A 26,541-nucleotide genomic window follows, 5' to 3' on the forward strand; every position below is an offset into this window, starting at 1 on the left:
AACTTTTATCATAAAATCTTTTGTATGAGTTTCCTGACACTTTTTTGAAATTTTTTTGGTCTCGGCTAAACGAATGTCTATCACTGTATAATCCCCCAAAAGTGACATGATCTATTTCTCTTCATCGACTGTCTCTTCTTCAAATTAAAGTTATTATCTTCGCCCACTTCCAGATCCTCTATAGGTGCCTTGCAGAACCTATAGTAGAGGACGCATAGCTGACGTACGATTTGTTATGATGAAGTAAAATTGCTAATGTCTACTACATGTTCCGCAGGTACACTCCGCCCGGAGGTTCCAGAAGTGGTCAAAGAGGTTAACATTTTTTTTAAATATCCATATGAATCCAATTCACGAAAAATGATGGAGAAAGAACTGCCGCATGGTGTGTTGAATAAAAGTGCGAGTGTTCTCTACTAGAGGTCCCAGAAGGGTAATTCACCCTTTTCATAGTCATATAAGAATCCCGTTGGAAGAGCATGATGTAATTTGGAGTAAAAATGAAAGCATCGGAAGTGGCCAGAATAAACATTTTCCCGTCTCAAATAGTCGTACCAATGAGAGATCTCGAACACAAAAGAAACCGTAAAATCACAAAGAAAGAATGACACGAATGCCACAATAATGGCAAAGTGTCGTTAATAAATAGTAATAATGATAATAATAATGAAGAAAGAGCTGTAAAAATGCAATTGGGTTGTTTAGTGAATAAAATATTGCTATTTTCTATAGCCTAATCGAAAGAGCTCATTTTTCTAAGTATAACGTGATTTTATTGGATTCCAATACCTTTGTTTTGATGGTTAAATCAAGAAAACAATTTTCATTTTTGTGGATAGAATGACAGTTCAATCGCTAAAGTGACAGTTCGACCCGAACAAAAAAATTTCCCCATACAAACTTTAAATGCATTTTAAAAATAGTTCCCGAACTCCGAAAATTATGAAATTTTGGATTTCGACTAATTGTTGGATGGTGAATCCGATTATGAAATAATCCGCATACCCCTAAAGAACCCAATTGTCCTCTTACTACTACAGGTTCGGCCAGGGTACTCCGATGGGTATGGAAACGGTCATAATGATCAACGGTCCTACCATAACCATCAGAATTATATTCACATCGAGGACCTAGGATCGAATCCCACTCCCGACAAACTTACAATATGTGAGTGCTTCCTTCAGAAAGAAAGTAAGATGTGGGTTAATGTGGGTCATCGGAACCGTTTTCTCAGATTAAAGCTTTTTTGGTTCCGTTTCGGGTCCTGAGTATCTGTGCAAAATTTGAACACTATCGGTTGCGTCTACACTTTGCGCATTGCAATTGAAATTTGTATGGGAAAACATACTTTTTTTGCATTTTAGCCATAAAGTTGAAAAAGTTTGTCTGAAACTTTTTAACCGATACTGTAAAATGATAGCCTAGGATGTCCTAAAAAACTTTGTTGAAGACCGCAAAGTGATCCGATGCTTGTCAAAATAGTTATAACCAACGAACCGCATCCGCATGCATGTATTTATAAAGGAATAACAATAGCAACAAAATTATGCTGTTTCGCCAAGCAATACCAACGCTATAACTTTTTTCATAAGCATCAGATCACTTCGCGGTCTTCGACAAAGTTTTTCAGGACACCCTAGGCTATGTTTTCACTTTATCGGTTACACAATTTTAGAAAAATTCGAGCTTGTTATGAGAGAAATGCAAAAAAGTTTGTTTTCCCATGTAAAACCCCATACAAACTTCAAACAAAAAACGTAAACGCAAAACGTAGACATAACCGATCGTGCCCAAATTTTGCACACTTATTTGGGTCTTGAAATGGGATCAAAAAAGCTTCGATCTGATGGGATGCCATTGAATTTTTCTATTTTCCATATAAACGATGACCCACTCTAATGTGGGTCTTGAAATAAGCTAACATACGATTCACTTATAAAACAATCGTATACCTATAAAACAATTAAAAGCTAAAATATTATTGACAAATCCAGTAATTAAATCAAACTTTGAAAACTATGCGAAATATGATTGTATATTTTAAAATAAAAATTACTAGTATGTTTGTTATAATCAATCGCCATAAGAGAGTTCAAACAACTATTTACATGTAGTGTATTACTTAGTAGTACGTCGTTAACATGTAGTGGGTTATTGATTATGCTTTCCCTTAATAATTTTCATATAAATTTCACTGGCAATGCGAAAACTGGCAGTCTGAATGTTCTTGAGTCTTAACCTTAGCTTTATTTGATTCTTCAAAAACATTGGAAAACTTTGGACAACAATATGAGAGAACATTTAAGATGTTTTCTCGCGCAGCATCGACGGGTTTCAACTAAAATCGGGAAATGGGCATGTATTACGGCTTGAACTTCGTGATTATTTGAGAAAATTTCTTCATTTTTTCAAAAACTGTGGTGAGAAAGGCGATGATAAAACGAATAAATTGGCGCGATGTTGTTATCGAGATTACGTCAAGATAGCTTAAGTGAAATAAAAATAAATAATAAAATCTTACCTTCTATTTTATCGGTTTCTTTGATTATCGGTTCACACTTCAGTGGCTCTCGCAGTTTGTCAGTAACGATCGATGGCTGTGCCTGTAAAATACAAGAAAAATTTTGTTTCAGGAAATTGATTCACAAACCTGTGTACAACAATATTATTCACCTTTTGTTCTGGAACCGGTACCACTTTGCTTCCATTTTTGGATTTATCACCGGATTCATGATCCTCATCATCACTGCTCAACGTAAAAACGACTGGTTCCACATCCTGGTATTTGGAAGAAGCACTCCTTCCACGTCCTCGACCACCTCTTCCACCGGAAGCACCTCCTCTAGCCATGCCCCGAATCGACAGCATGTTGCCCAAAGATGATCCCGAAGGTTTCTTTGTCAGCGTTACGCCTTTCACTCCTACGATAGAATCCCGTTCGCCGCTGCCTGGTACGCCTGGTTTATCGGTCGAGAACATCATCTTGCCGTGGAGCGGTGTCGAAGACGCCGTCGGAACCAACGGAGGTGGATGGGGCGAAATCATCGGTTTATCCGGCTCAGGAACCCTTCGAGGTGGTTCCGTAAACAGCCGTTTGCAGCGTTGACATTTGGCGTGATCGATTCCGGTATATCCGCACCCATGACACACAGCTAGGAATCCATTGACGATTTTTACCGGCGGTTCCTTCTTGGAGTCCGATTGATCAGCAACAGATTTTGGGGTTTCTTTGGTCACGGTAAGCTGCGGCGTTTGAAGGTGTTGAACTGGCGTCGCTGGGGTCATCGTGGCCCGGAATGAATCATTGAAGCGATTAGGTTGATGGTGGGATGGGGTTTGGGGCAACTGTTGCTGATGTTGTGACTGCGGCGGCTGAGGAACAGCCATCGGAGATGGATGATGCATTTGCGGTTGTTGGTGCAGTTGTTGTTGTTGTTGTTGTTGTTGCTGCTGCATCATTTGCTGCTGAGCCATCTAGTGAAAAATTATAAGTGCGATGTTAGGTTAACTACTTAATCGCCCCTATCAACGAATCATTAATAAAGGTGTTAGCAGATTACTGTGGATGTCATTTCTTTTATTCTAATCATTTCTAACATTGTGGTCCACTATGTGCATCTTGTCTTAACCCTATCCCGCCCATGACTTATTGTTTGCACTCCATTCTAGAATTCTGGTGGCATAAAAGTTCGAAGTTTCTGAGAACAACTTGTCTCGAATCGTAATGAATTTGTATAAAACTGGTTCGGAAAGTGATTTTCGTTGATTGTCAAATAGAGCATCCTGTGCTTTGACCATTTTTAACGAGGAAAAATCATGATATAAAATTCTCCGAATGCCTGGTAGCCAACTTGTAAGTTGAATACTGCGACATTTGCACACATTTAGACTCGGCCCGAATTCATTTTTATCATTATATATTCATTATTATCGAATTTTGCACAGGACTTCGCAGTGGCTAGCGTACAAAAATTCGGTTAAGTTCATGACAGGGGTGTCGGGTGCACAACAGGTACACAAAATAAGTTTGATTAGTGTGAAATGTTGTTGGGAAATGATGATTCAGTGGATTTTCAAATTACCACAGTAGTCTTAACATTGATGAGAAACCCAAAAAATAGCTGGTAAATACTTTTGTTCAGCTACTACATATTATTCGAATGTTAAGCTATGATAGGCGACCAAAGACTAGAGGCAAGACAGAGCTCACGAGAGAAAATCTGCGTTCGAAATGTTGCTCAGAATATTCCTTACAATTTCTCAGGTTTCTTCCCGTTGGTACCAAAGTGTAACCCGGCATCAGTTTTAAATCCAATAGTGTTGCATGTGGTGAAGGAAAACAATGAAATTCAGTGAAACTATTTCGAATAGGTTAATCAGAACTTCTCAGAGTTGCTCCCGTTTGCACCCCTTAAACCCACGTTTTTAATGGGTACCGTCAAACGGGGTTACTTGCAACAGCGGTGTAACTTGCAACACGATGGCATACACTAAATGTACCGTCAAACGGGGTTACTTGCAACAGCGGTGTAACTTGCAACACGATGGCATACAATAATTGTGAACTTTTTTCACATTATAATGAAAGCTAGTATGCTCCACCATTTCGGTTATCAATATTATTTGTACCAAAGATCGTTTTAGTGAAAAAATCAGTTTTATTTCTTTGCTTATTGTTTAGCTACACTGTTAAAACGGTTTGCTCATTTTATGCCATAAAAAAAAAGTATGAAAATCGTGCTTTACCTCTCTCCTATGATAAGTGCGATCAGTCTGATGACTTTCCTTGTAGTTAGAGTATCTAATAGTAAGCTCAACTGAACGATAAAAGTTTGATAAACTTATCGTCTAAGTAATGTAAAAAATCATTATCATATTCGACAACCACTATGGGGTAACTTGCAACAGTTGAAATTTACAAAACTTTTTATAATTTATTTTCATTTCACGATATTTCGGACAGAAATAATCGAAATGGATCATTGATTAATTACGTAACGTGCTAATTTTCAAATGTCGACTAAGTTTTATCATTTTTTTTACATGTGATTTTCAAACATTGTTAAGGATTTCCACATTTTAAAATTTTATTCATGTTTCACCTTGATGAAACTTTAATTCAGTTTATGAACGTTCTAAAACAATCACCAACATCTATTCTGAAGCTAGATGGAGTTAATCATTTCAATACAATGCCCAAATTGATGGATTTGATGTTTACAGAGTTGAATTTAAACACCCATTTATATTATTTTAGCTGATGTAGCCAAACATCACTTCAAACTAAAAATTACCTAAAGATTACTCACTTTACCTTTTCAACAAATTACATTAAGCATTGTTGACATTTTGTAACTAGTACTGAGTCATGATATCCATATATATTTTATAGTTGACAGACGTAAGACCTGCTGTGAAAAAAATATACTCTCGCTTATAATAACTACCAACCCTCTACCGAAAAATCGTATTTCCGTTGGTTAGTGTACATCTTTTCAAAGCATTTTTCATGCATTACAATCAAAAACTTACAATATGAGCAACAATATGGATATTAATACAGTTTAATGGTAGCTTACTTAGCTTCACGCCATGTGTTGCAAGTTACCCCACAGATGGGCTAACTTGCAACAAGCATGTATTTCGCCCTTCCTGATAAGGTGGCAACGTTTTTTAGTAAATGAAGTCCTGCATAGTATTCTACTCGTGGTAATTAGTGTACACGATGCTTCACAGTGTGTTTCAAATACTCAGATTTTCAATGATATTGCTTCAAAGTCGAAAAGTGTTGCAAGTTACCCCATTTGACGGTAAAGTATTTTCTAATAATGATGAAAACTCGTAGAACTAGTAGAAGGGCTTCTATTTCGGTTATAGAGATTATGTATACCAAGGATCGATTTAGTGGAAAAAATAGTTTTGTTTCTTTGTTTATTGTTTGGTTACACTGTTAAAACGATTAATGCTCATTTTATGCCATAAAAACAAGTATGAAAATCGTGTTTCACCTCTCTCCCCTATGGTAAGTGCGATAAGTCTGATGACCTTGGTTGCAGTTAGGGTACCTAATAGTAAGCTTAGCTAAACGATAAAAGATTAATAAACTTATCGACTAAGTAATGTAAAAAATCATTATTATATTTTTCAGCCACTGTGGGGTAACTTGCAACAGTTAAATTTGACAAAATCTTCTATTATTTGTCTTCATTTCACGATATTTTTGACAGAAATAACCGAAACGGATCATTTCTTGATTACGTAACGAGTTCATTTTCAAATAACAACTCATTTTTACATTTTTTTGAACGTCATTTTCAAACATTGTTAAGAAATACCATATTATGAAGTTTTATTCATTTTACATCTTGCTAAAAGTTTAATTTAATTTATGGGCGCTTCAAAACAATCGCCTTCATCAATTCTGAACCTAGATGGACTAAATTATTTCAGCTGAGCATCAAATTAACGACTTTGATATTTACAAAGTTCAATAGATGTGTTTCAATCAAGGTTATTTTAGCTGAAATTGTCAAACACCATTTCAAACTAAAAACTACTTAACGATGACTCACTCTACCTTTTCAAGAAATGACAATTATTATTGTTGATATTTTGTTACGAGTACTATGTCACGAAATCCATACATATTTTATATTTGAGGGACGTGAGACCTGTTGTTAAACGATATACTCTCACTTGCAATTACTATCAACCCTTTCATGAAAAATTACATGTCAATTAATTAGTGTACATCTTAACAATGCATTTTTCATGCATTTTATCAAAAAACTACAATACGACTAAGCACTAGAATGTTCGTGCTGTTTAATGATAGCTAACTTAACTTCATGTCCTGTGTTGCAAGTTACCCTAAAGATGGAGAAACTTGCAACAAGTATGTATTTCGCACCTCCTGATTAGGTGACAACATATTTTGATAAATCAATTGCTGCATAGTATTTTACTCTGGGTAATGAGCCTCTGTACGAATTTGCCCTGTCCTGCTCACTCCCACAGGAAATTTTAAATCACCGCGCACAGTAAAAGTCACATTTGACTTTTACTGTGCGAACTGTTTTCAAATTTTCTGTGGGAGTGAGCAGTACGCCAGATTCGTGCAAAGGCTCATTAGCGTACACAGAGTTGACAGCTGGAGCTTGTACTGTTCAGACGCGCTTTATCGTTTGCTATCTACCTTTCGCGAAAACATGGGTGTTGAAAGAGAGAACACGTTGGTGATCGACTTTAGTGTTTTACCCAAGCACATCGAAATATCTGCCATGCACAAATTTGTGTGCGAAGAACTGAAACTGGACATGGAACATGTAACTAACATTCAGTTTCACAATGTGCAAAACTGTGTCTATGTTGAGATGATCGACATGGTCACAGCCGAACGGTATCAAAATGCTCACTATTTGCAGCATATTGTAAAATATGACGAAAGTGCTTACAAAGTCCCAGTGTATGTGGAGGATGGGGCAATCAATGTGCGAGTGCATGATTTGCCGCCAAGAACACCATCATCGGTGATAGCTGAGCACTTGCGACAATTTGGCACTATCATATCCATCAGTAGGGAGAGATGGAAACACTACTTCCCTGGGCTCTACAACGGAGTTCGGGTGGTGAGAATGAAGATCACCCAGCCAATCCGTTCGTATGTTACCATTGATGGTGACATTACGCTGATTACATACCCAAATCAGCCTAAGACGAAAAAGGCTAATCCACAAAACTACAACAACGTAGCTCACAATGTAGCACCACGATCCTCAGCAAACACAGCTACACTATTCGCCCCAACGGACTTCCCCCCGCTGCATACTCCGCAGCAAACTCGAGTCCAAACCCCAACCAACGTGGATCATCTGAAACAATCGGAGCGATATTTTCATTTTCATTTTGCAGCATTTGGTGGGGCAATAAAAGCGCAAGTCAATCCAAAGCCGAAGATCAAGGGGGGGTAATGGCCGTAATAGTCCGTGCGGACCACATGAACACCATCGGAGGGGTAATGGTATGGGTTGGGGGAAGAAATTGGAGTGGACTTGACACAATTATGCAAAGCACCATCGATTTTCGACGAAATCTGGACAAACGCAATTAGATAAATATGATGCAATAATTTTTAGAATATGACTGTAACCTCATAAGTTTAACCCAACTCTTAACTACTTGTTTCAATAGTAGAACTATTGATAAACAATCAAGGACCTATTGGTTTACAACAAAACAACGTTCATTGATTTCGAAAAATTCAGCCAATTTGCAATACTTTTTGTTCAAGCGCTTCTTTCGGAAACGCTTTTTTGGCATAGAAATAGTCGTTTAAATTCGTGGGAAGGGAAGGGTTTGATTGGTTATCTTTAGATAAAAAATATGCAAATTAATTTTGACTTGAAAATAAATAAATAACAAAACAATGAAATCATTTTAGCTGTCTAAATTTAAAAATAAAAAAAAAATGAAAATTCAAAGACTAAACCTTCTTTTCTAGACCCAAGAAAATTCAAATCCCAATTTAATTGAATGTGTTGTAATCCTGCATGTCGTTAACGTCTTTATATCCTAATTCCTACCTGTTACGTTATGCCACAATAAGATCTAGGAGATAATCAAAAACGCGTATGGTCTTTCGGATGGCTATTACGTTGAAAATTACTGAAAATACAGTACAGGTCGGACTCGACTATCCGGATTCAAAGTCTGAAGCCTCCTAAAACCACATAGGGTGCGGGCACCGGTTTTGGCCAGTCTAAAGGAAATCATTTTTATAAAAATAACCAATAATCCAATGAAAACTACCAATGTGTTAAATGAAAGGTTTCAATCTATACTTTATTAGAAAAATGCAGAAATCAAGCTAATACATGATTTTCGTATTAAAAGTGGCGCTGGCCAAAATAGAAGCATTGCCGCAGTTTTGGCCATATTCTCAGCTTTGGTTTCTATTTTGGCCAATCGCGTGTATTTCTTATGGGAGTGGCCAAATTAGAAGCACCCTGGCCAAAATAGATATATGGGAGCTGATTTTTTAAGAAAACATATTTTTTTCTTCCATTTTTTAATCAAAATGTATGGTTTTCACAGCTGTAATCATCATATTATATTAGAATCTACTAGTAAAAAATAAATTCATGCCGATTTAGATCGTAACAGGCTGAATACCGCACTATGGCCAAAACTCCGGGCTGGCCAAAACTGAAGCTTCTACCCTATGGTAAACGGAATGACGTACAAAGCTGAAATATTTACTGGCTACTAATCAAAATTGGCTTGACAAAATGTCAAAATTTTAGCTTTATACATACAACATTTCGTTCCCCAGACACACGTTTCCGAAGCTTCAGAACCCGACTCCGGACAATTGAGTCCGACCTGTACAAACGTATTACGTGGTATTACTAACACTTGAAATAGGAGCTCCTGCTCAAACGGTTCCAAATTCTATGCACCCGTTTGGAAGATATGTATAAATAATAATGAAAAAAAAAACATGTTTAATACTGTTATCCTGCCCATAGTTTCCTATTACTAGCTACTTTTGTCTAGGCTCAACTGGTAGTGCAGTCTAGCGTTCATTGTCTTCTAGATTCCGTCAATTGTCTTCTAGATTCCTAGAGCAATAATGATGAGTAGTAAGTGTAGCGCAGATACCACCCACACCCAATTTTACGTAACGCTCCTCAAAATCTAACTGCAAATTCCTAAAATATTGGGTCTATGCAAGCTGAACTATGACATTGCTTTGGAAATTGTGATAGGCTCACTGCGGATACTCCTCTGGTCCCCATTAGCATTTACGGCCGATTTTTTCACCTCTGCTCAGCTCTTAAACCAGATTCACATCTATCTTAAGGCTGAATCAGAAATGAATAAATTGGCGCACTAAGTTCTAATGGGTTAAGCCCTCCCATCGCGTCAAGATCGAATATCCATGGGAAGGGCTGAAACAATCGGAGCGATATGAGAAGAAAAATAACCAGCAGCAAGAGCGCGACGACGATGATAAGAGCTCGAACAATAGCGAGACCGAAACAACGGACAGTGAGTCTGCCGAAACTCAAGCAGCAAACAAGCGACGGCTGTCAGCGGACCGAAAAGAAAACACCCCAAAACGAAAAACGAAAAACCAGTGTTGCCAGAGTGTAGGATCTGTAGAAAGCCTGAATGAGTTCGAAGAAATATTAGATAATCTGATTGTCAATTCACCGATGTTAACCAGAAGTAAAATTAAAGATAGAAAAAAATAAATAAATGCAATGTATACATTAAGTTAAAAAACAGAGACGAACCAGCCAAGGGCTGAAAGTCTCTCTAATAAAGACATAAAAAAAAAAAAATTAGCGTACACGATGCTTTACAGGATGGTTCAAATGTTTAGATTTTCAATGATATTGCTTCAAAGTTGAAAAGTGTTGCAAGTTACCCCATTTGACGGTACTATTAGAGTGTACTCATGTACTCATGCCCCCCTTCTCGAAGTCATCCCTAAGGCGCTGTCCCCCCCACCCCCTCGTAAACTTTTGTTCATACTAAGTTTTTAAAATTTGTATGGACCGTAGACTTTGGCCAGGACCCCTCTGAACCACCTCCCCACCCCTTAGAGTCTGCATAGTTTATGGACAGGCCCTAATGTGAATACCGCGAAGGTAAACAAAAGTTTATTAAGCCCAGCAGGGTAAACTGCCACAGCGAGCCGATGGAGCTTGAGATGCTAGGATTGAGCAAAGCCCATTGGCCGAATTTTGGAGAACACAGATTCTCATTGGGTGAAATTAATCAGAAGATAATTGTGACCGGATTTAACCCACTGATTAGGAACCTTAACATGATCCGATGCTGCCGAAATGCAAGACAAAGAAAACTTTTACAGCGAACTGAATGCTGTCGTGAATAAGATGCCAAAAGGTGACATTAAGAATCTCAGTGCACCTACGCACTCAGAGAAAGTAGTAGATCGCAAACAATGCCCTTGGGTATCATAGTTTTGGCGTACTTTGAGCAATGAATAAATCAACGGAATCACTCATCGCAACGAATGAGATTGAATGCACCAACCAATCGACCGATGAAGAATAGCAAAATAACAAAGAGTTGTCAGAATTTTCATCCTGACCACAGGTTAACCCTTTATAAGGCCGAGAAAACTAGAAGAGTTATCATCGCATACTATTATGCAAATGATTATATACATGATTACATATACAAATCAATTTTTATTTAAAAGAAACTCTCAAAAATCTAGGTGGCAATATAGTTGCCACTGCCCGTTTAGGCCAAAAACGCTGGTGGCAATATAATTACCACTGCCCGTTAACCCCAAAAACGAGCTTTTGAGGTGGCAATATAGTTGCCACTGCCTGTTTAGGCCACCAGCGCTGGTGGCAATATTCTTGCCACTGCCCGTTTAGGGTACTTTTCTTCTTTTGACTTCGGCAAAAAGCCGGAAAAGAGATTTTAGAGTGGATTGGGGCTTATCCCATAATATAAACTGCGTAGTTCAGCTCATGTCAACCCAGAAATTGATTATATCTTAAAATATTTACCAAATCTATAATTTTACAATAAGTTTGAGCTAATTTTCTTCACGCGGTCAAAATTAGCCATTTTTGAGACTACAAATGGCTCCTAAATTGTTGTTAAAGCTTTGTTTAGTACCAAAAAAATGCCAGGCGTTGTTAGTAGTCCTAATTTTGCGTAAACAAAAAAAAAAGTTCGAAATAAATTGTTATAAAACAGAAAAAAAATACAAACAGTAGGTGGCAATATAGTTGCCACTGCCTTATAAAGGGTTAAGGAGATGGCGGGCAATCGCCAAGGATGGAGATCTTTCCTGCCTATGATCGCAAAATTGTCCCATATGTATAGGAAACCCAGCAAAGATGGGACTGATATGCGATCATGGGCAGTTTCAGGATTAAAAATACAGGGGATGGCCAAAATGTTTGGGACAGGCAACTTTTTTTTCTCTCACAAAAGCTGTAACTTTTCATAGAGTGCATCAAAAATTCTCAAATTTTGGCTGTTTGTCAACCTATTATATGTGCATCAGCTTTCTCGTATCGAATCGTTCTCGTAAAACACTATTTTTAGAGAACTTATTTTTGAACTGCCATATCTCGGAAACCAGTGAACCGAATTGAATGAAATTTTGAACGTTTAGCAACAATATAATGCTTAAAAATATAGGAAAACATAGGAATATTTGAAACGTTGAAAAAGTTGTGATGGATCGACACTTTTTGGATCTTTCTCGAAAAATCGTAAATTTTTACATCAATGTGATTAATTTTTAGTTTCGATATTCAAAGAATTTCTACTTCTGTTCTCAAGCTATCAATAATTAGATATATTAGAGCCTTTTTCGATTAAAGGAAGAACACATTTAGTAATTTTTGTGTGATATTGTAAATTTTAGTTATTTTCCTCTTTATGGGTGAAAACGTCAAACCACTATAATTTTATTCGTCGTGAGAAAATATAAAATTTTATAACATCGTAATAAGAATCAATATATTGTTGATAAACGGTAAAAATTTCATTTAATTTGGTGTAATGGTTTCCGAGATATGACAGTTCAAAAATTAGTTGTCTAAAAAATAGTGTTTCACGAGAACGGTTCTAACTTTGCGAAAGATTAACCAATCGAGTCCAAATTTGTACCAATGATGCACATATAATGGGTTGACAAGTAGTCAGATTGATACACTTTATGAAAAGTTACAGCGTGTTGAACTTTTTTGTAAGAGAAAAAAAAAGTTGCCTATCCCAAACATTTTGGCCACCCCCTGTTAATACCTCAGTACCAATCAACGTTTATTTGATAAAATGTAAAAATTCCAGACAATTTCGCCATATAGGGTATTTCAGAAATTTCGCCATTGGTATTGGCTCCCAATTTCATCCTACGAAAAACAAAGGATTGAAACCCTGTTTGTTTTGTTTCTTATTTAACAAGTTATTTTTGCAATTTTTCATTAGAAACTAGATGTCCGGCAAACGTCGCCTACTGTGTTTTTTGACATGCAGCTGTGTAGAAAAATGCCACACAAAATGAAATTTCAAACACTCGTTTTTGATCGATTTTTTTTTCAATTATTTTTTCGTACGAACACGTCGGAACCCTGCATGAATGAAACACTGGAAGAAGTGTGTAGGCCCGTTGGCCCGTTTCCTAACCTATTCGTGACATACAAACACCATTCCATTTTTATTTATATAGAATAGAAGATAGATAGATAAGCACGCATGAAAACGTAAAGAGCGGAATCAATCGGTGCCGTGATCGCTTGTTTTCGAATAGAATGAATTTGGGAGCGTGAGATTACTTATGGCACTCGTACCCTACGTTATGTTTGTGGAGTATCTATTCCGAATAATCAAACCCCTCAGAAATTATATTAAAAGATAACTTGCAAGTTGGACAAAGAGATATATTAACAGGAAGAATAATCAGCTAACACCCATATTGTTTATAGAATGGATTTTGACAATAATGTAGGTAAACGCTACTTACCACATGGTGCTGCTGTTGTTGCTGTTGCAACTGTTGCTGTTGTTGTTGTTGCTGCTGCTGTTGACTCTTGATCGTATTCTCTGCTGCCTTCAGATATTCACTGGTTTCTTGCATGGTAACGCCCACCGTCACAATGTAGTCGATGTCTCCGCCCGGGTTCGAAATGCACTGAATGTTGCTTTCCGGCGAGAACTGCACTCCAACCTGTTCCAATAGTTCCTGCACGGTGCAGCTTTCCTTCGGGAGCGTAAAGGTGATTAGGCGCTGTTCGCCGCTCTGCAGGATGACCAACATTTTGGCGCTTTCTCTTGGTTCCGGTTCCGCCGGCTGGGGTGGCGGCGGAGGCGCTGCCTGTTGCTGCTGTTGGACCATTTGTTGTTGCTGCTGCTGTTGTAGCAGATGATGCTGCTGCGATATTTGCATCTGGGCGTTTTGCTGCTGCTGCTGAAGGGCCATTTGCTGGCGGTTGAGGGGCACCGTTTTCCGTATGACCATGCCACGGGCGGCCATGATGCCGCGTCCCCGTTGGGTGAATCCTCCGCGAAGATTTTCCTGTTGGCGGAGTTGCTGCTTTTCCTGGAAAGAGCGGAACTGGGCGGCTGTCATGGTCTGGCCGTTGCCCAGCTGAATGATGCTGCTGGAATCGTCGAAGAGATGTTGGGGTTGTTGTTGCTGCGGTTGCGGTTGAGGCTGAGGCTGTTGTGGGAGCTGTTGAGGTTGTTGTTGAGGGATTTGCTGCGGTTGTTGTATTTCCTGTTGCTGTTGTTGATTGGTTTGCTGATAGGTGGGAGATTGCTCGACCGTAGTTGATTGAGGGCTAGCGTTTGGTGGAGCTTTGGCAACAACAGCCGCCTGGATGCTGTCCTCGAGGTCTTCCAGATCGTTAGAGTACGTACCACCGGGTGCTTTCTGCGGAGATGTTGATTGTTGTTGAGTTGGTTGTTGTGGTTGTTGTTGCGGCTGCTGCTGCTGCGGTTGAGATTGATTTTCGACTGGCTGTTGGGGTTGAGACACTGGAACCAGCTGAGGTGTCGGAATGGAATTTGGCAAGGAAACTACTCGCTTTATGGGTTGTGTCTTCGCGGCTGCATAAGAGGTCGGAACGAGATGAGGAGGTCGGGTGAGAGTTACGATTTTCTGACCGGTAAGAATAATATTCGTACGTTGGGGAACTGATGTAGTTTGCTGCTGCTGAAGAGGGGGTTGTTGCTGCATTACACCGGGTGCAGGTGGCCGGACCACCGGAGTCGGTGCGATTTTCGCTGTCGAGGGACGGGGAGGCCGAATTTGAGCCTGTCCCGGGGCGCTGCTCGTAACAGGTAGCGCAGGGCGAGGCCGAGGAGCGGGAGCCTTGGTGACGCGAGGTTTGTAGTTGCGTACTCGAGCAATGTTTTGCGGTGGTGCTTGAGGCTGAGACTGCTGCGGAATGGCCACGGTCGTAGACTGTGGTGGCGCCTGTGAAAGCTGAGGTTTCGTTATGATTAAACATGGCGTGGCTCCCGGCGGTGGCTGCTGCATCATCTGGGGCGACTGCTGTATTACCTGTTGCTGGGGTATTTGCTGCTGTTGCTGGTGCATCTGTTGTTGAAGATACTGTTGGTGCTGTTGTGGGGTTAATTTTTGAATACTAACGCGTTGAGTCGGTGCCTGTTGTTGTTGTTGTTGTTGAGACTGATGTAGCAACTGCGGCGTTAGTTGTATGCTTTGTTGCACTGGGTGCCCTTGGGGTTGCACATGCTCGTAGATGATTTGATGCTGAGGTTGTTGCTGTGGACGATGGACTATCTGGTGCCCTTGGGGATGTTGTAGGATAACTTGCGTTGAAGGCTGATGGGCCAGAATGTGCTGCTGGGTTTGTTGGACAGCTATTTGCTGAGGTTGTGGAGGTTTCGTCAGGTCTTGACGTTGTTGACGTAGGATTATTTGTTGTCGAGGGATACCATGGACAACTTGCAAAACCTGATGTTGCTGTTGTTGCTGCTGTTGTTGTTGCTGCTGCTGTTGCTGCAATTGTTCTGCTGCCGTTTGCATCGTATGCAAAGTTGTTTGTTGGGGGGGTTCGTGAACCAAATTGGTTTGAATCATTTGCGACCCATCATTGGGTACCTCGGAATAGTAGATGTGCTGTGGTTGATTTGCTGGCTGCCCGAAGGCATCTGTGAGTGCACCGTCTTCCTGTTGGATTACATAGTGCGTTTCGTGCTGTTGTTGCTGCTGTTGCTGGGGCGGTGGCTGCTGAGATTGTTGCGGCTGAGGCTGCTGAGCTGAAGCCTGTTGGTACACTATTTGCGGCAGTTGATGCTGATTTGCATCATTCAGCAGCAGCTCTTGCTGGTCCTGTGACAGAATTACTGGCTGAGATCCGAACTGAACATCGTCGCCCATCACCACCTGAATTCCCCCATTCTGGAGATCCAAATGAGGATACAGATTTTTCAATTCATCCGTCGGTACAATTTGATAATAAGCCATTGTTTAGATTTAAAATTTATCCTTCCACGTAACTTCAGTAAAAAATAAAATGAATTCACTGCGCACCATTCGTAGCCACGGTAATTTTCATCGATGAGTCGACTACTTCACTGTGATTTATATTTCTTCGCTTTATTCACTTAATTCAAGATCACTTTTAGTTTCATCGATGTAAGACAATCTGTTCTCCTATTATTAACTGGAATTCATCGGATTTAAAGCGTTATTCTCCCAAAATTCAATTATTTTCGCCGTAAAAGCGCGTCACTTTCCGCTTTGTTCTTCCGTTTGTCATCATTCCAAAACTCAAACTTCCACACTCATACAAGTGACGCAATGTCAACTTCCCACTGACTCGCGCACACACACACGTCTTTACCGCGACTTCTTCCTTCACTACCGTCGTCGTCGTCGTGCTGCTCCACTTTCAAACGACATGGAAAAAATGCTCGAACATGCAAACGACCGAAATTTCCATCGATATTTTCGCCACCAAATCACGAACGATTCGCGTCACAAACTATCAATTCGACTGCCCGGCGCGATTATGCACATTTTGACACTATTTTCGACCGGATCCTTCAGACCAAACAGGAACAAAATTCGAAAGAATCGACGACCCGTCGCACCCGACACTGATGGCGTGAAAAAATCGACTCCCGTTTGTGCTCTTCTTCTTGGCATTTGTTCGACGAGCTTCGCTTCGCTTGGCTGTCGAACGGGAAAATTTTTACTTCAAACTAGGACGCCATCTTGAGGAAACTGACTGACACTAACGTAAACCACTGCTGCAAGGTAGGCTCAAAGAATGACGTGTGACGTCACGATTGCCGTTGGTTTCCGTAGGCTTGATGACGTTTTTATGATCGTTTGCTTGTGTAGAGCTACACAATCGCATAAAACCACATCGCTCATTCTGTGGGTCGGTGCTTCGCTCGTATTTTCGGAATATGTAATAATTAATTTGCAACATTGTGATATTAAATTATTTTTATATGCAATAAGCATGGGTTTCTACTTTGGCAAAGGAATACTAAGTCTTTTACTTGTACTTGTACAAGCAGTAATAATTAATTTCCAGTGCTGGCACTCAACACTGTCCCAGTCAAAACAATCCTTTCTAGTCAAAACATTCACCACCCACCACCCCCACCCAGACCTGTTCCAAGAACAAAACTCGCACCAGCAGAAGTACATAGAACATAACCTAAAAAAAAACCTTCAGCCTAAACCACTTAGCTGACGTCATCAATCAAACTGCCTGCCAGCAGTGGGACCACTACCACCGATCAGAGGGACCACTGAGGGTAAATTTCAATATGGCGGCGCCTAACTGGCTGGGCAAGGTAAACAAAATAGCGAACGGAAAGGAAAAGGAAATGGGATGACAGCGAGTGAACCGAGAAAACAAATCAAGCGATGACGTTTTGATTTTGATGGGGCCCTTCGGAAACGTATTTATAATCGTCATCCTGCATCATAGACGAGTGCACCGCCCGCTGAAAGTTCACTCGGGCCGCGAATTTTGACACCACAGCGGGGTCGACTCTCAACAGCTTCTACCCAGCTGAAAATTTGTTTAATTTATTGCATCTAGTTTTCGCGATGAAGTTGCAAAAATATGGGCTAGTGCATTAACTATATGCATATGCATCACTTTAAATGTAAATTCATGTAAGAAATCAAAGAAAAATATTATCAGTGCATTTTGGTGATGCATCTCTGAGTAGAAGTTGTTGAGAGTCGACCCCGCTGTGCTGTCAAAATTTTCAGGCTCAGTGAACTCAATGTTCATCGGTGCACTCGTCTATAGGTAGATGAATTAGAACAGGTGAATTAAAATAAGGCGGGGTTATTAGTGAAGGAAGGAAAGGCTTCCTGAGAAAGGCTTGTTTTTCTCATAGAGCTTGCTGACGTTTATTCACCTTTCTCTTTCAAACATGCAGGCGGAATAGAATTTGTTGTCATCAGGAAAGGTTTCCCGATGAAAACAAATCCTATTCCGCCTGCATGCTTGAAAGAGAGGGGTGAATAAACGTCAGCAAGCTCTATGTCGTTTTCGTTTTTGCGGCGGTGCTACACTTTTCGCTGAATAAACGAACATTTTCGGTGCAGTTGCATTGGTGTGCGTGTATAAACACCAAAATATTGACAACTTTACAAACGCTGATTGGTGGACACGGTGTGCACCAGCTATACACTCCCGATTTTTTGAGTGCTACACTATCATGCGCGGTGCAGAAAAAGTGCTGCACCGGTGTAGCACGAAAATCAAAAACGAACATTTTCGGTGCAAAAGTGCTACACCGGTGTAGTTCCACCGCAAAAACGAAAACGGCATCAGAGAAGTTGTTATAACAAATTCTCTGGTTTTTCTCATTTTTAAGGCCTGAAGCTCGGCCTGAAGTATACACAGGCGCAAATATTTGACAAGGAAAGAACTCAAGAAACAACATCAGTTTGACATTAATGAAAATTCTATCGAATCAATCACTTGATCAAACAAGATGTTTGAGCCTAGGTTTGAGCATTGTTTTTTTTAACAATGTATTTATGTATGTTTATTGCGACCTATTTTAGAAGATAAAGAATGTGTGTTAAATTTCAAGGCATTGAGAAGCGCCAAAAGGTATCCCGAATAAAAAATACAGTAGAAAAACTTGAGAAAAACCGAACGTTGTATTGTAACAGTACTATTTAGAACCATATTTTTACAATAGACACCACTGTCAAAATAAAAATACAAAAACAATAAGATGTAATGTAGACACCATACCGTGAATTGTAAATAAGATTTTTACAATATATTATACTTAACAACCTGTGAAGGAGAGAAAGTGCATTGAAGAACCCCTTGGAATTTTCTTGAAAGCAGTTTATTTTCTCGTTAGTTTTTGTTTTGAATATCTGGCAACAATGCTGTAACGAAAAATCAGAATAAAGTTAAACCTTGTAAACGACGGTTGTGTTCGATTCTTTTCTCTCGCGAAAACCATCCATTCTTCGGCTCGTGTTGAGCCAACTGAGCTATCGAATAAACATTTTGGTCCGTTCTCCCGGATACCCGGAAGAATTGCGATGGTTATTGCGATCGAGCGGAAATTAGTGAGATTTGGTACCGAGTACCGAAATTGGCGCAAGGCCGAATAAAAGACGAAAGTGCGGAGCCCAAGGCTACTCGACCAGCGATTGCGGTGTGTCCGTGGCACGAGCAATCCGACGCCATTTTATGAAATTGATGGACGAAATTGTGTGAACACATTTTTGCGAGAAAAGGAGGCCATCTTTGTGGACAAAAGTCGGCCCGAACTCGTTTCACAATAGAAGAAGAGTGAAAAGAATAAAAACGCTGCACGAGTGAATACACTAGTTTACAGCATTTTTGAACTCGGTAAGCTGACGATCGTTTTTGGTGTAGAATCATGCCCTGAATTCGAAAACGTGGAGGAAAAAAATTACAGTAGAGCGAAAATTTTTTCGACTTTCCATACAAGGGTGACGATTTGAAATCGATTTTTGTTCTATTTTTAAGCAAAGTCGCTCACTTCAAGCATCTCATTCTCCGTAATAAATGCTCCGATTGAGCTGAAATTTTTACTGTAACTCGCCTACACATGATATGTCAAATAAACGTCGAGAAAGTATTTTTAAATTGGATTTTTCTTATTGCAAAAAATACTTTTCTTCAAAAAATTTTGGAAATTTTGCTAAAATTTAAGGAGATCGTCCCTAAAATTCGCCAATATCTTGAAATTCATCAATCTGACGCAAAACTTGTATTCAGATGATCAAATGGTATTGTATTCTGCTTTTAATTTATGGAAAAAGATTTAAAATTGGTTGAACAAAACGCAATATATTTGAATTTTAGTAAATAACATATTTTGAAAAGTTGTAAAACTCGATATTGAGCTAAAACTCAAAAACTGGTCTACTTTAAATTTTTTGAAGGTCGATTTCGAAATCAGCGCTAAATTGTGCTTCAAAAATGTTGGTCGTTGACAGAAGTTCACGACTTTCGTTTTATTTTGTAAACTAGTGATACCGTCGGAAAAAAAGTGTGTGAATGTCAGATACGGAAACACCACGCAGAACCGTGCGGGAAGTTACTCGTCGGAATATTTTGGATACATTAACGGGCGAAACCCCGGTGCTATCGATTGCCGCACAGAAGACGGCGAAGAAGCAAAAAGAAGAACAGTGTAAAATGGAGAAGAATTTAGAAGTGTTGTATGAGCGGCGCGACATGCTGCTGGATAAGTTATTACGGATGAATGAGTCGATCCGAAAGGAGAACGTCAGTACGCATTTACTTCGTCTACATTTGGAAACCCTGCGAAGAACCGCGGACGAATACGACAAAAATTATGCTGATATTTCCGCACTGCTCTCCAAGGATGATCGCGTCGATCTACGAAAGGAGTACGTTACATTCGAGGAGTTGCACAATCAACTATATGTCTGTCTGCAGATGAAGATCGGAAGTATAGCCACAGAAGCAAACCAGAACCAGGTGGCCGTGTAACCACCGGTATATGTGCCCCAGGCCCCGCAGTTACATGCCCCATTCCCTACCTTCGACGGGAATCCCGAAAATTGGTATAGTTTCAAAAATCTTTTCACGCGCCTTATGTCGAGATATCCTAATGAAAATCCGGCGATGAAAATCCTTCATCTGAGGAACTCTTTGATTGGCGAAGCGAAGGAAAAGATTGACCAGCAGGTTGTCAATAACAACGATTACAACATGGCATGGAAGATTCTGACGGATGCGTACGAGGATCGGAGGTTGATCATGGACACACACATCGATGCTCTTCTTGACAACCCAAAAGTCAGCAAAGACAATCGCGGTAAGTCTATTTCGAACATGGTCGAAATCAGCGTTAAACACACCGATGCTCTGAAAAGTCACGGGTACCCGGTGGATGGACTATCTGAGCTGATTTTGGTGAACGTGCTATACAAAAAACTTGATGGAGACACTCAAGAACAATGGGAGTCCAAGTTGGTAATAAATTTTTAAAACCGGGCGGATTTCAACTGCTTTGCGGGTAAGGGTTTTACTTTTATATTGTTCTTGGAAAAGCACTTTCGGGGGGGTTTTTCTCACAGCTGCTAATCAATTAGACGTCTGGTCTCGATCAGTACACAATCAGAAGAGAGTTCTTCTTGATTTTGTTTATTATTTTATAACAGCGACAGCAGTGTTGCCATCGCTAACGGTCTAAACCGAATTACACGAAAAGGTGTAATTAATCATAACGTTATATTTTACACATAAATTCGAAGTCACGCTAAAATAATTCACTGTATATAATTCGAAATCGTGACATATCAGTTGGGCAGCGGTCAAATGCCTGACTTCACGGTATTCATGGATTTCCTGAAGGAAAAAGGACGCGTTTTGCAACGGACAACTCGCTTCCAGCAGCAAGCTTTTCAGCAATCATCCGCGCCCGGCAAGCTGCGTCAACCGGCAATGCAAAAACAGTCAGCCCCTTTTGCATCGAAATCCTTCATCCAAACCATAAAAGAAACGTGTCCCTGCTGCAAGGAGGAACATTCCATTTACAAGTGCACGAAATTCCAAGAGCTGAACACAGAGGAGCGCAAATCGATTGCTATGAAATCCATGTTATGCTACAACTGCTTGAAGTCGAAGCACCGAGTGGCAGACTGTCCATCGGATCAAGGATGCAAGATCCAGGGATGTGGTCGGAGACACCACAGCATGCTGCATCCCACCGGCGCGCAGCGAGACTTAGTTGAGCTACAGCAGTCTCAAATTGCAAAACCAACGGAACAACCAGCATCACCGGAAACCAGTGAATGCGAGTCAAGTGCAACCACGTTGTGCGGTAGTATCGGCGGCACGAAGCGGCAAGTGCTCTTGTCCACAGCTGAAGTATTGGTGATAGGGCAGAACGGAGTCCGAGTCAAGTCTCGAGCACTATTGGATTCGGGTTCCGATAGTAACATCGTTACGGAGAAGCTAGCAGCCAAGCTGGATCTAGGGATGTAGTACCGGTAGTCCGGTACCGAAAATCCCGGTATTACCGACCAATTTTTGGTACCGAAATACCGGTACTGACTGAGCCTTGGTACCGGTACTTTCGGTACTGGGAAATCTCTCCCGAAGTGTTGAAATCCGGTCATTAGTATAGCCAATAGGCAATGGAAATAAACGAGAACATTTTAAACCAAGTACTATGACAAACAAACGTTTCATATATGAAACATTTTTACACATTCAGGACATCATAGCAATGGTTGGTTTATGGAACGTTGAATATTGGAAATGGATTAACATACTAGCTCTGAATAAAACTTATTAAATAAGGATTTCTTGTTTTTCTGCAGTTTTTAGGTGGAATCAATGAAAAACAGTTCAATATTCTTCTGTGATCAACTAGCAGCTATCTATCTGATTTTGCTATATGTAAGGTTGTTCCTGTTATATTTTAGATTGGCTAAGGTACTGCCTGTGAAACTGCTCAGAAGCTTAACAATAGCTCTAAAAACAGATTCATTCAACTCATTTCTCTCTATATTTTTAATCTATATTTTTGTTAATTTTTTCAGGGTTTGATTTTATGACATCCCTGAGAACCAGAATTCATAAATGTCGGCTACATGGCAAATTTTATTGTACAAAATAGATTACTCTTCGTTTAAGTGAAAATTTTCCAGTACCGGTATTTTACCGGTACTACCGGTACTGTGATCCTTAGTACCGAAATACCGGTACTCACCGAAAGTGGTCGGTACTGCGACCCCTAGCTGGATCTACAGTTACAACCAGTCGATCTGCCTATCAGCGGTCTCAACGATATCCAGACACGAGTTAAGTATATAGTCAGTACGAACATCATTTCGCGCGTTAATCAATTTTCCACGTCCATTCTAGACTTCCTGGTTGTGCCGAAGGTGACATCCAACCTACCAGTCACCGACGTAGATCACCGATCCTGGCCACTTCCTCCTGGCCTACAGCTAGCGGACCCGTCATTCCACGTGCCGGGTGAGATTGACCTCATTATTGGCAACGAAATCTTCTTCGACCTTATCAAGCAAGGCCGCCTAAAGCTAGACAACGCTGCAATACTGACGGAAACGGAATTAGGATGGGCCGTAGGTGGATCGGTGCAGACCAGGAAGTCCAGGACGAGCGGGCGTGTCTGCCAACTGAGCCACCAAGAAAAAATGCTGAGCAAAACCTTGCAACAGTTCTGGGAGATCGAAAACGTCGGCGCTGAGTCAAAAATGAGCGTTGCTGAAGCACTTGTTGAGGAACATTTCGTCACGACGCACACACGGAACGGAGATGGGCGGTACACTGTTCGTTTTCCGTTCAACGAATTCCAGCACACGCTAGGTGATTCGTACGAGACCGCAAGCAAACGTCTGGATAAGTTATTAATCGCATTGACGAAGGATCCACTGAAGAGAGAACAGTATTTCAGCTTCATGTCTGAATACCGTTCGTTGGGCCACATGGAAGAAGTGAGTGAGGACGACCGAAGCGGATACTACATTCCCCACCATGCCGCCCGGATAAAAACTAACCATAGGGTCTATGGTGAAAACCATTTCTGCACCATACAGTGTACCAGCTACAATAAAGTGTATTGTGATGAAATGGTTCGCTATACTATACATTTACATTGAATTTTTATGTAACAATATATTATACTGTTTTTCTTACGTTTGAACCATTCACTTTTCCGAAACATTATTTTACCGTGAATTTTTAATTATTTCTGGTGTTCGATTTGAATAGGTCGTATGTTTGCTGTGATTCATATGCAGATTCTACCTATTCAAATCGAACACCAGAATTTATTCAGTTTAACATTTTTTCCGTGCTTTGTTTTGTTGATGTTTGTGACTTTTTTGATGCAAAGGAAAGCTTTCATAGGAAAGAGAAAAAACTGAATAAGTTGAAACATCAATTGAAAATCAATAACATGTTTAAATCAGTGGTAAACCAAATGTCCTATCCTAAGAACTGCAGGTCCAAGCAGGGGTCCAAGAGATATGGCGGGCTAGGTGTGTAGAGTGCGATGAGAGAAATACGAATGTAGGCCAACCCGGAATGATGCAGGTCAGATTACCGTGAATCAGTGGATGAGTTCATCATCAACACTATTATTTCTGTATTTGCATTTAGGGGAATTTCCTCCTCTTCTCTCATGTGAACTTGCCTTCGACCACAATCGAATCAAATGCGATTGACAAACTTTATCTTTGACGTAGAGCCATCTTTAACACATGGACTGGACTGAACACTGAAATGACTTTTAATATAGGTTCGTCTGCGGGTTCGCTTTTTAACCTAACTTATACTTGAATCGAACTTGACAGTTTTCTCATGAGTTGTTATGCATTTCCGTGTATTTCGAACTTTAGTCAAACTGGAGCCTCAATATTGCAATAACGGTTAAGCACGCTGTAATGATACTTATGTACCTCGTCATCCACTTCATGCAACTACATTAGTGGTCTAATAATACTTAGCGCGCTCGGCATAGTTCCATCATGCCGCTCAAAGTGTTGCCACAAATAATGCTTAGTTTGCGAAACCCAGTTATCTGGCTGGTGGGGCATGGGAGCCTAAGCTTCAACTGTTAATGCAATCAGAGACTACTCTGACCTCGACTCAGACTTGGACGTGGGCGATCCAATATATGAAGGGTTATCCAAAATGCTCTGGAGAATTCCCAAAGCGTACCTCATAATGCTAGTAAGCCTGAGATGCCATTAATAGGAGGAAATTGACAAGATAATATAACATTATTTGGTTTATGTAATGTAAACCAACACAACATAACAAAAGAGAACCATTCCAAAACCATTTAATTAAATGTATAACCAGTACTGAAACTACAGTTAAAAACAATATATTTACGGTACATTTTATTGTTTGAAACCACATGTGTACCATACAATGTACGGTTTATTAAAACCCACGTATCAGTATTTATAACAATTCATTTACAATATAATGTATGGTTTTGCAAAAAAATATATATGGAGAAAAATATTTTTTTATATTGTTACGATACTTAACCACCCGTATAGTATATTGTAAAAATCTTATTTACAATTTACTGTATGGTACTGTACATTACATTTTATTGTTTTTGTATTTTTATTTTTACAGTAGTGTCTATTGTAAAAATATGGTTTTAAATAGTACTGTTACAATACAATGTTCGGTTTTTCTACTGTATTTTTTATTCGGGCGTATACAAGGCCACGAGCTCCACCACGAAGATTCGCGTCGTCTTCGATGCTTCGGCAAGGACGACAACGGGAGTAGCATTGAACGACATCGTTTGTGTCGGACCGACAGTCCAGAGCGACTTGCAATCCATAATTTTGCGGTTTTGCTCTCATCCGATTGTCCTGACGGCGGACATACCTAAAATGTACCGCCAAATATTGCTTCACAAAGACGACCGCAATTTTCAGAAAATACTCTGGGTGGATGACAGTGGCGTGCGCACGGTGTACAAATTGAGTACGGCGGTGACGTACGGAGTGGCTAGCTCCCCGCATCATGCAACGAGAACATTGATCCAGTTAGCAACAGACGAAGGCAAGACCTTTCCGCTCGCCGAGCAGGTGATTCGGTATGATAGCTATGTCGATGACTTTTTAACTGGAGGAAAAACTGTGAATGAAGTCGTCTCCATCTACAAGGAATTGTCAACGTTGCTGCAACTCGGTGGTTTTGGTGTCCACAAATTTTGCTCAAATGATCCGGCTGTACTGAGCGAAATTCCAGAAGAATTACAAGAAACGTGCGTCAGTTTTGAGGACACAGGGATCAACAACACCATTCGAACACTTGGCTTGATTTGGAATCCACTGGAAGATTACTTCACGTTTTGTGTTCAGACAATCAACGAAGAAATCACGACTACGAAGCGAAAAGTCCTATCGGGCGATTGTTCGATCCTCTTGGGTTCCTTGGACCGATTATTACAGCAGCCAAGTTGGTGATGCAGGACATCTGGCGTGTTGGTTTGAACTGGGATGACGAGCTGCCAGAAGAAATTCAGCAGAAATGGATTCAGTTCCGGCGTCAGCTGCCGGTAGTGAACGAAATGCGCAAGCCACGATGTGTTATTCCCGGTGATGCGATCCGCATTGAACTACACGGTCGTATATGCTAGATGCATCGCTGCAGACGGATCAATCAGTGTGAAACTGGTCGCGAGCAAGTCACGAGTTGCACCAATCAAACCGGTAACGATTCCTCGATTAGAATTGTGTGGCGCCAAGTTACTAGCAGAACTCGTGGAGAAAATCACCTCGACAATGAACGTCAAGTTCGACGACGTGACATTATGGTGCGACAGTTCAATTGTTCTTTGCTGGCTCAAGTAGTCACCGTCGGCATTGAACCAATTTGTATCGAATCGAGTAGCAGCGGTCGTCGAGATGACTTCAGGATATCAGTGGCAGTATGTTCAATCAGCAAACAACCCAGCCGATGTGATTTCAAGAGGAGCGTCACCTGAGGAACTGCTGAGCAA

At 40.3% G+C, this 26,541-nt stretch overlaps 2 protein-coding genes across 3 annotated transcripts in view; one reads left to right on the forward strand and one right to left on the reverse strand.

The window, feature by feature from the left end:
- Window positions 1–16,675, reverse strand: part of LOC109430596 (uncharacterized) — a 32,633-nt gene extending 15,958 nt beyond the window's left edge. Inside the window, exons 1-4 of one of the 2 annotated variants that reach the window (XM_019706656.3) lie at window positions 14,686–16,675; window positions 13,523–14,607; window positions 2,674–3,474; window positions 2,522–2,603 (exon numbers count right to left, since the gene is read on the reverse strand). In XM_019706656.3, the coding sequence (XP_019562201.3) occupies window positions 2,522–2,603; window positions 2,674–3,474; window positions 13,523–14,607; window positions 14,686–15,994 (3,277 nt within the window). In that variant the 5' untranslated portion in view covers window positions 15,995–16,675. Of the gene's footprint in view, window positions 1–2,521; window positions 2,604–2,673; window positions 3,475–13,522 lie in introns of both variants that reach the window. The other variant, XM_019706653.3, reaches the window with a different exon arrangement.
- A 3,979-nt stretch (window positions 16,676–20,654) lies between these two features.
- Window positions 20,655–26,178, forward strand: LOC115255965 (uncharacterized). The gene is made up of 5 exons (XM_062848290.1): window positions 20,655–21,005; window positions 21,336–21,969; window positions 22,905–23,500; window positions 25,253–25,952; window positions 25,994–26,178. Exons 1-5 carry the CDS (start codon window positions 20,655–20,657, stop codon window positions 26,176–26,178), a joined length of 2,466 nt encoding a protein of 821 aa, XP_062704274.1.
- Window positions 26,179–26,541: the final 363 nt, after the last annotated feature.

Source organism: Aedes albopictus, chromosome 2, assembly GCF_035046485.1.
Source record: "Aedes albopictus strain Foshan chromosome 2, AalbF5, whole genome shotgun sequence".
Classification (NCBI taxonomy): Eukaryota; Metazoa; Arthropoda; class Insecta; order Diptera; family Culicidae; genus Aedes; species Aedes albopictus.

Excerpts from the sequence above, each read along its gene's own strand:
- LOC115255965 (XM_062848290.1), top strand. The coding sequence starts at position 20,655 with ATGAAAATCCTTCATCTGAGGAACTCTTTGATTGGCGAAGCGAAGGAA. Across the intron at positions 23,501-25,252 it reads CGTTGGGCCACATGGAAGAA|GCCACGAGCTCCACCACGAA; the intron begins GTGAGTGAGGAC and ends GGCGTATACAAG. Across the intron at positions 25,953-25,993 it reads AAAAGTCCTATCGGGCGATT|CCAAGTTGGTGATGCAGGAC; the intron begins GTTCGATCCTCT and ends TTATTACAGCAG.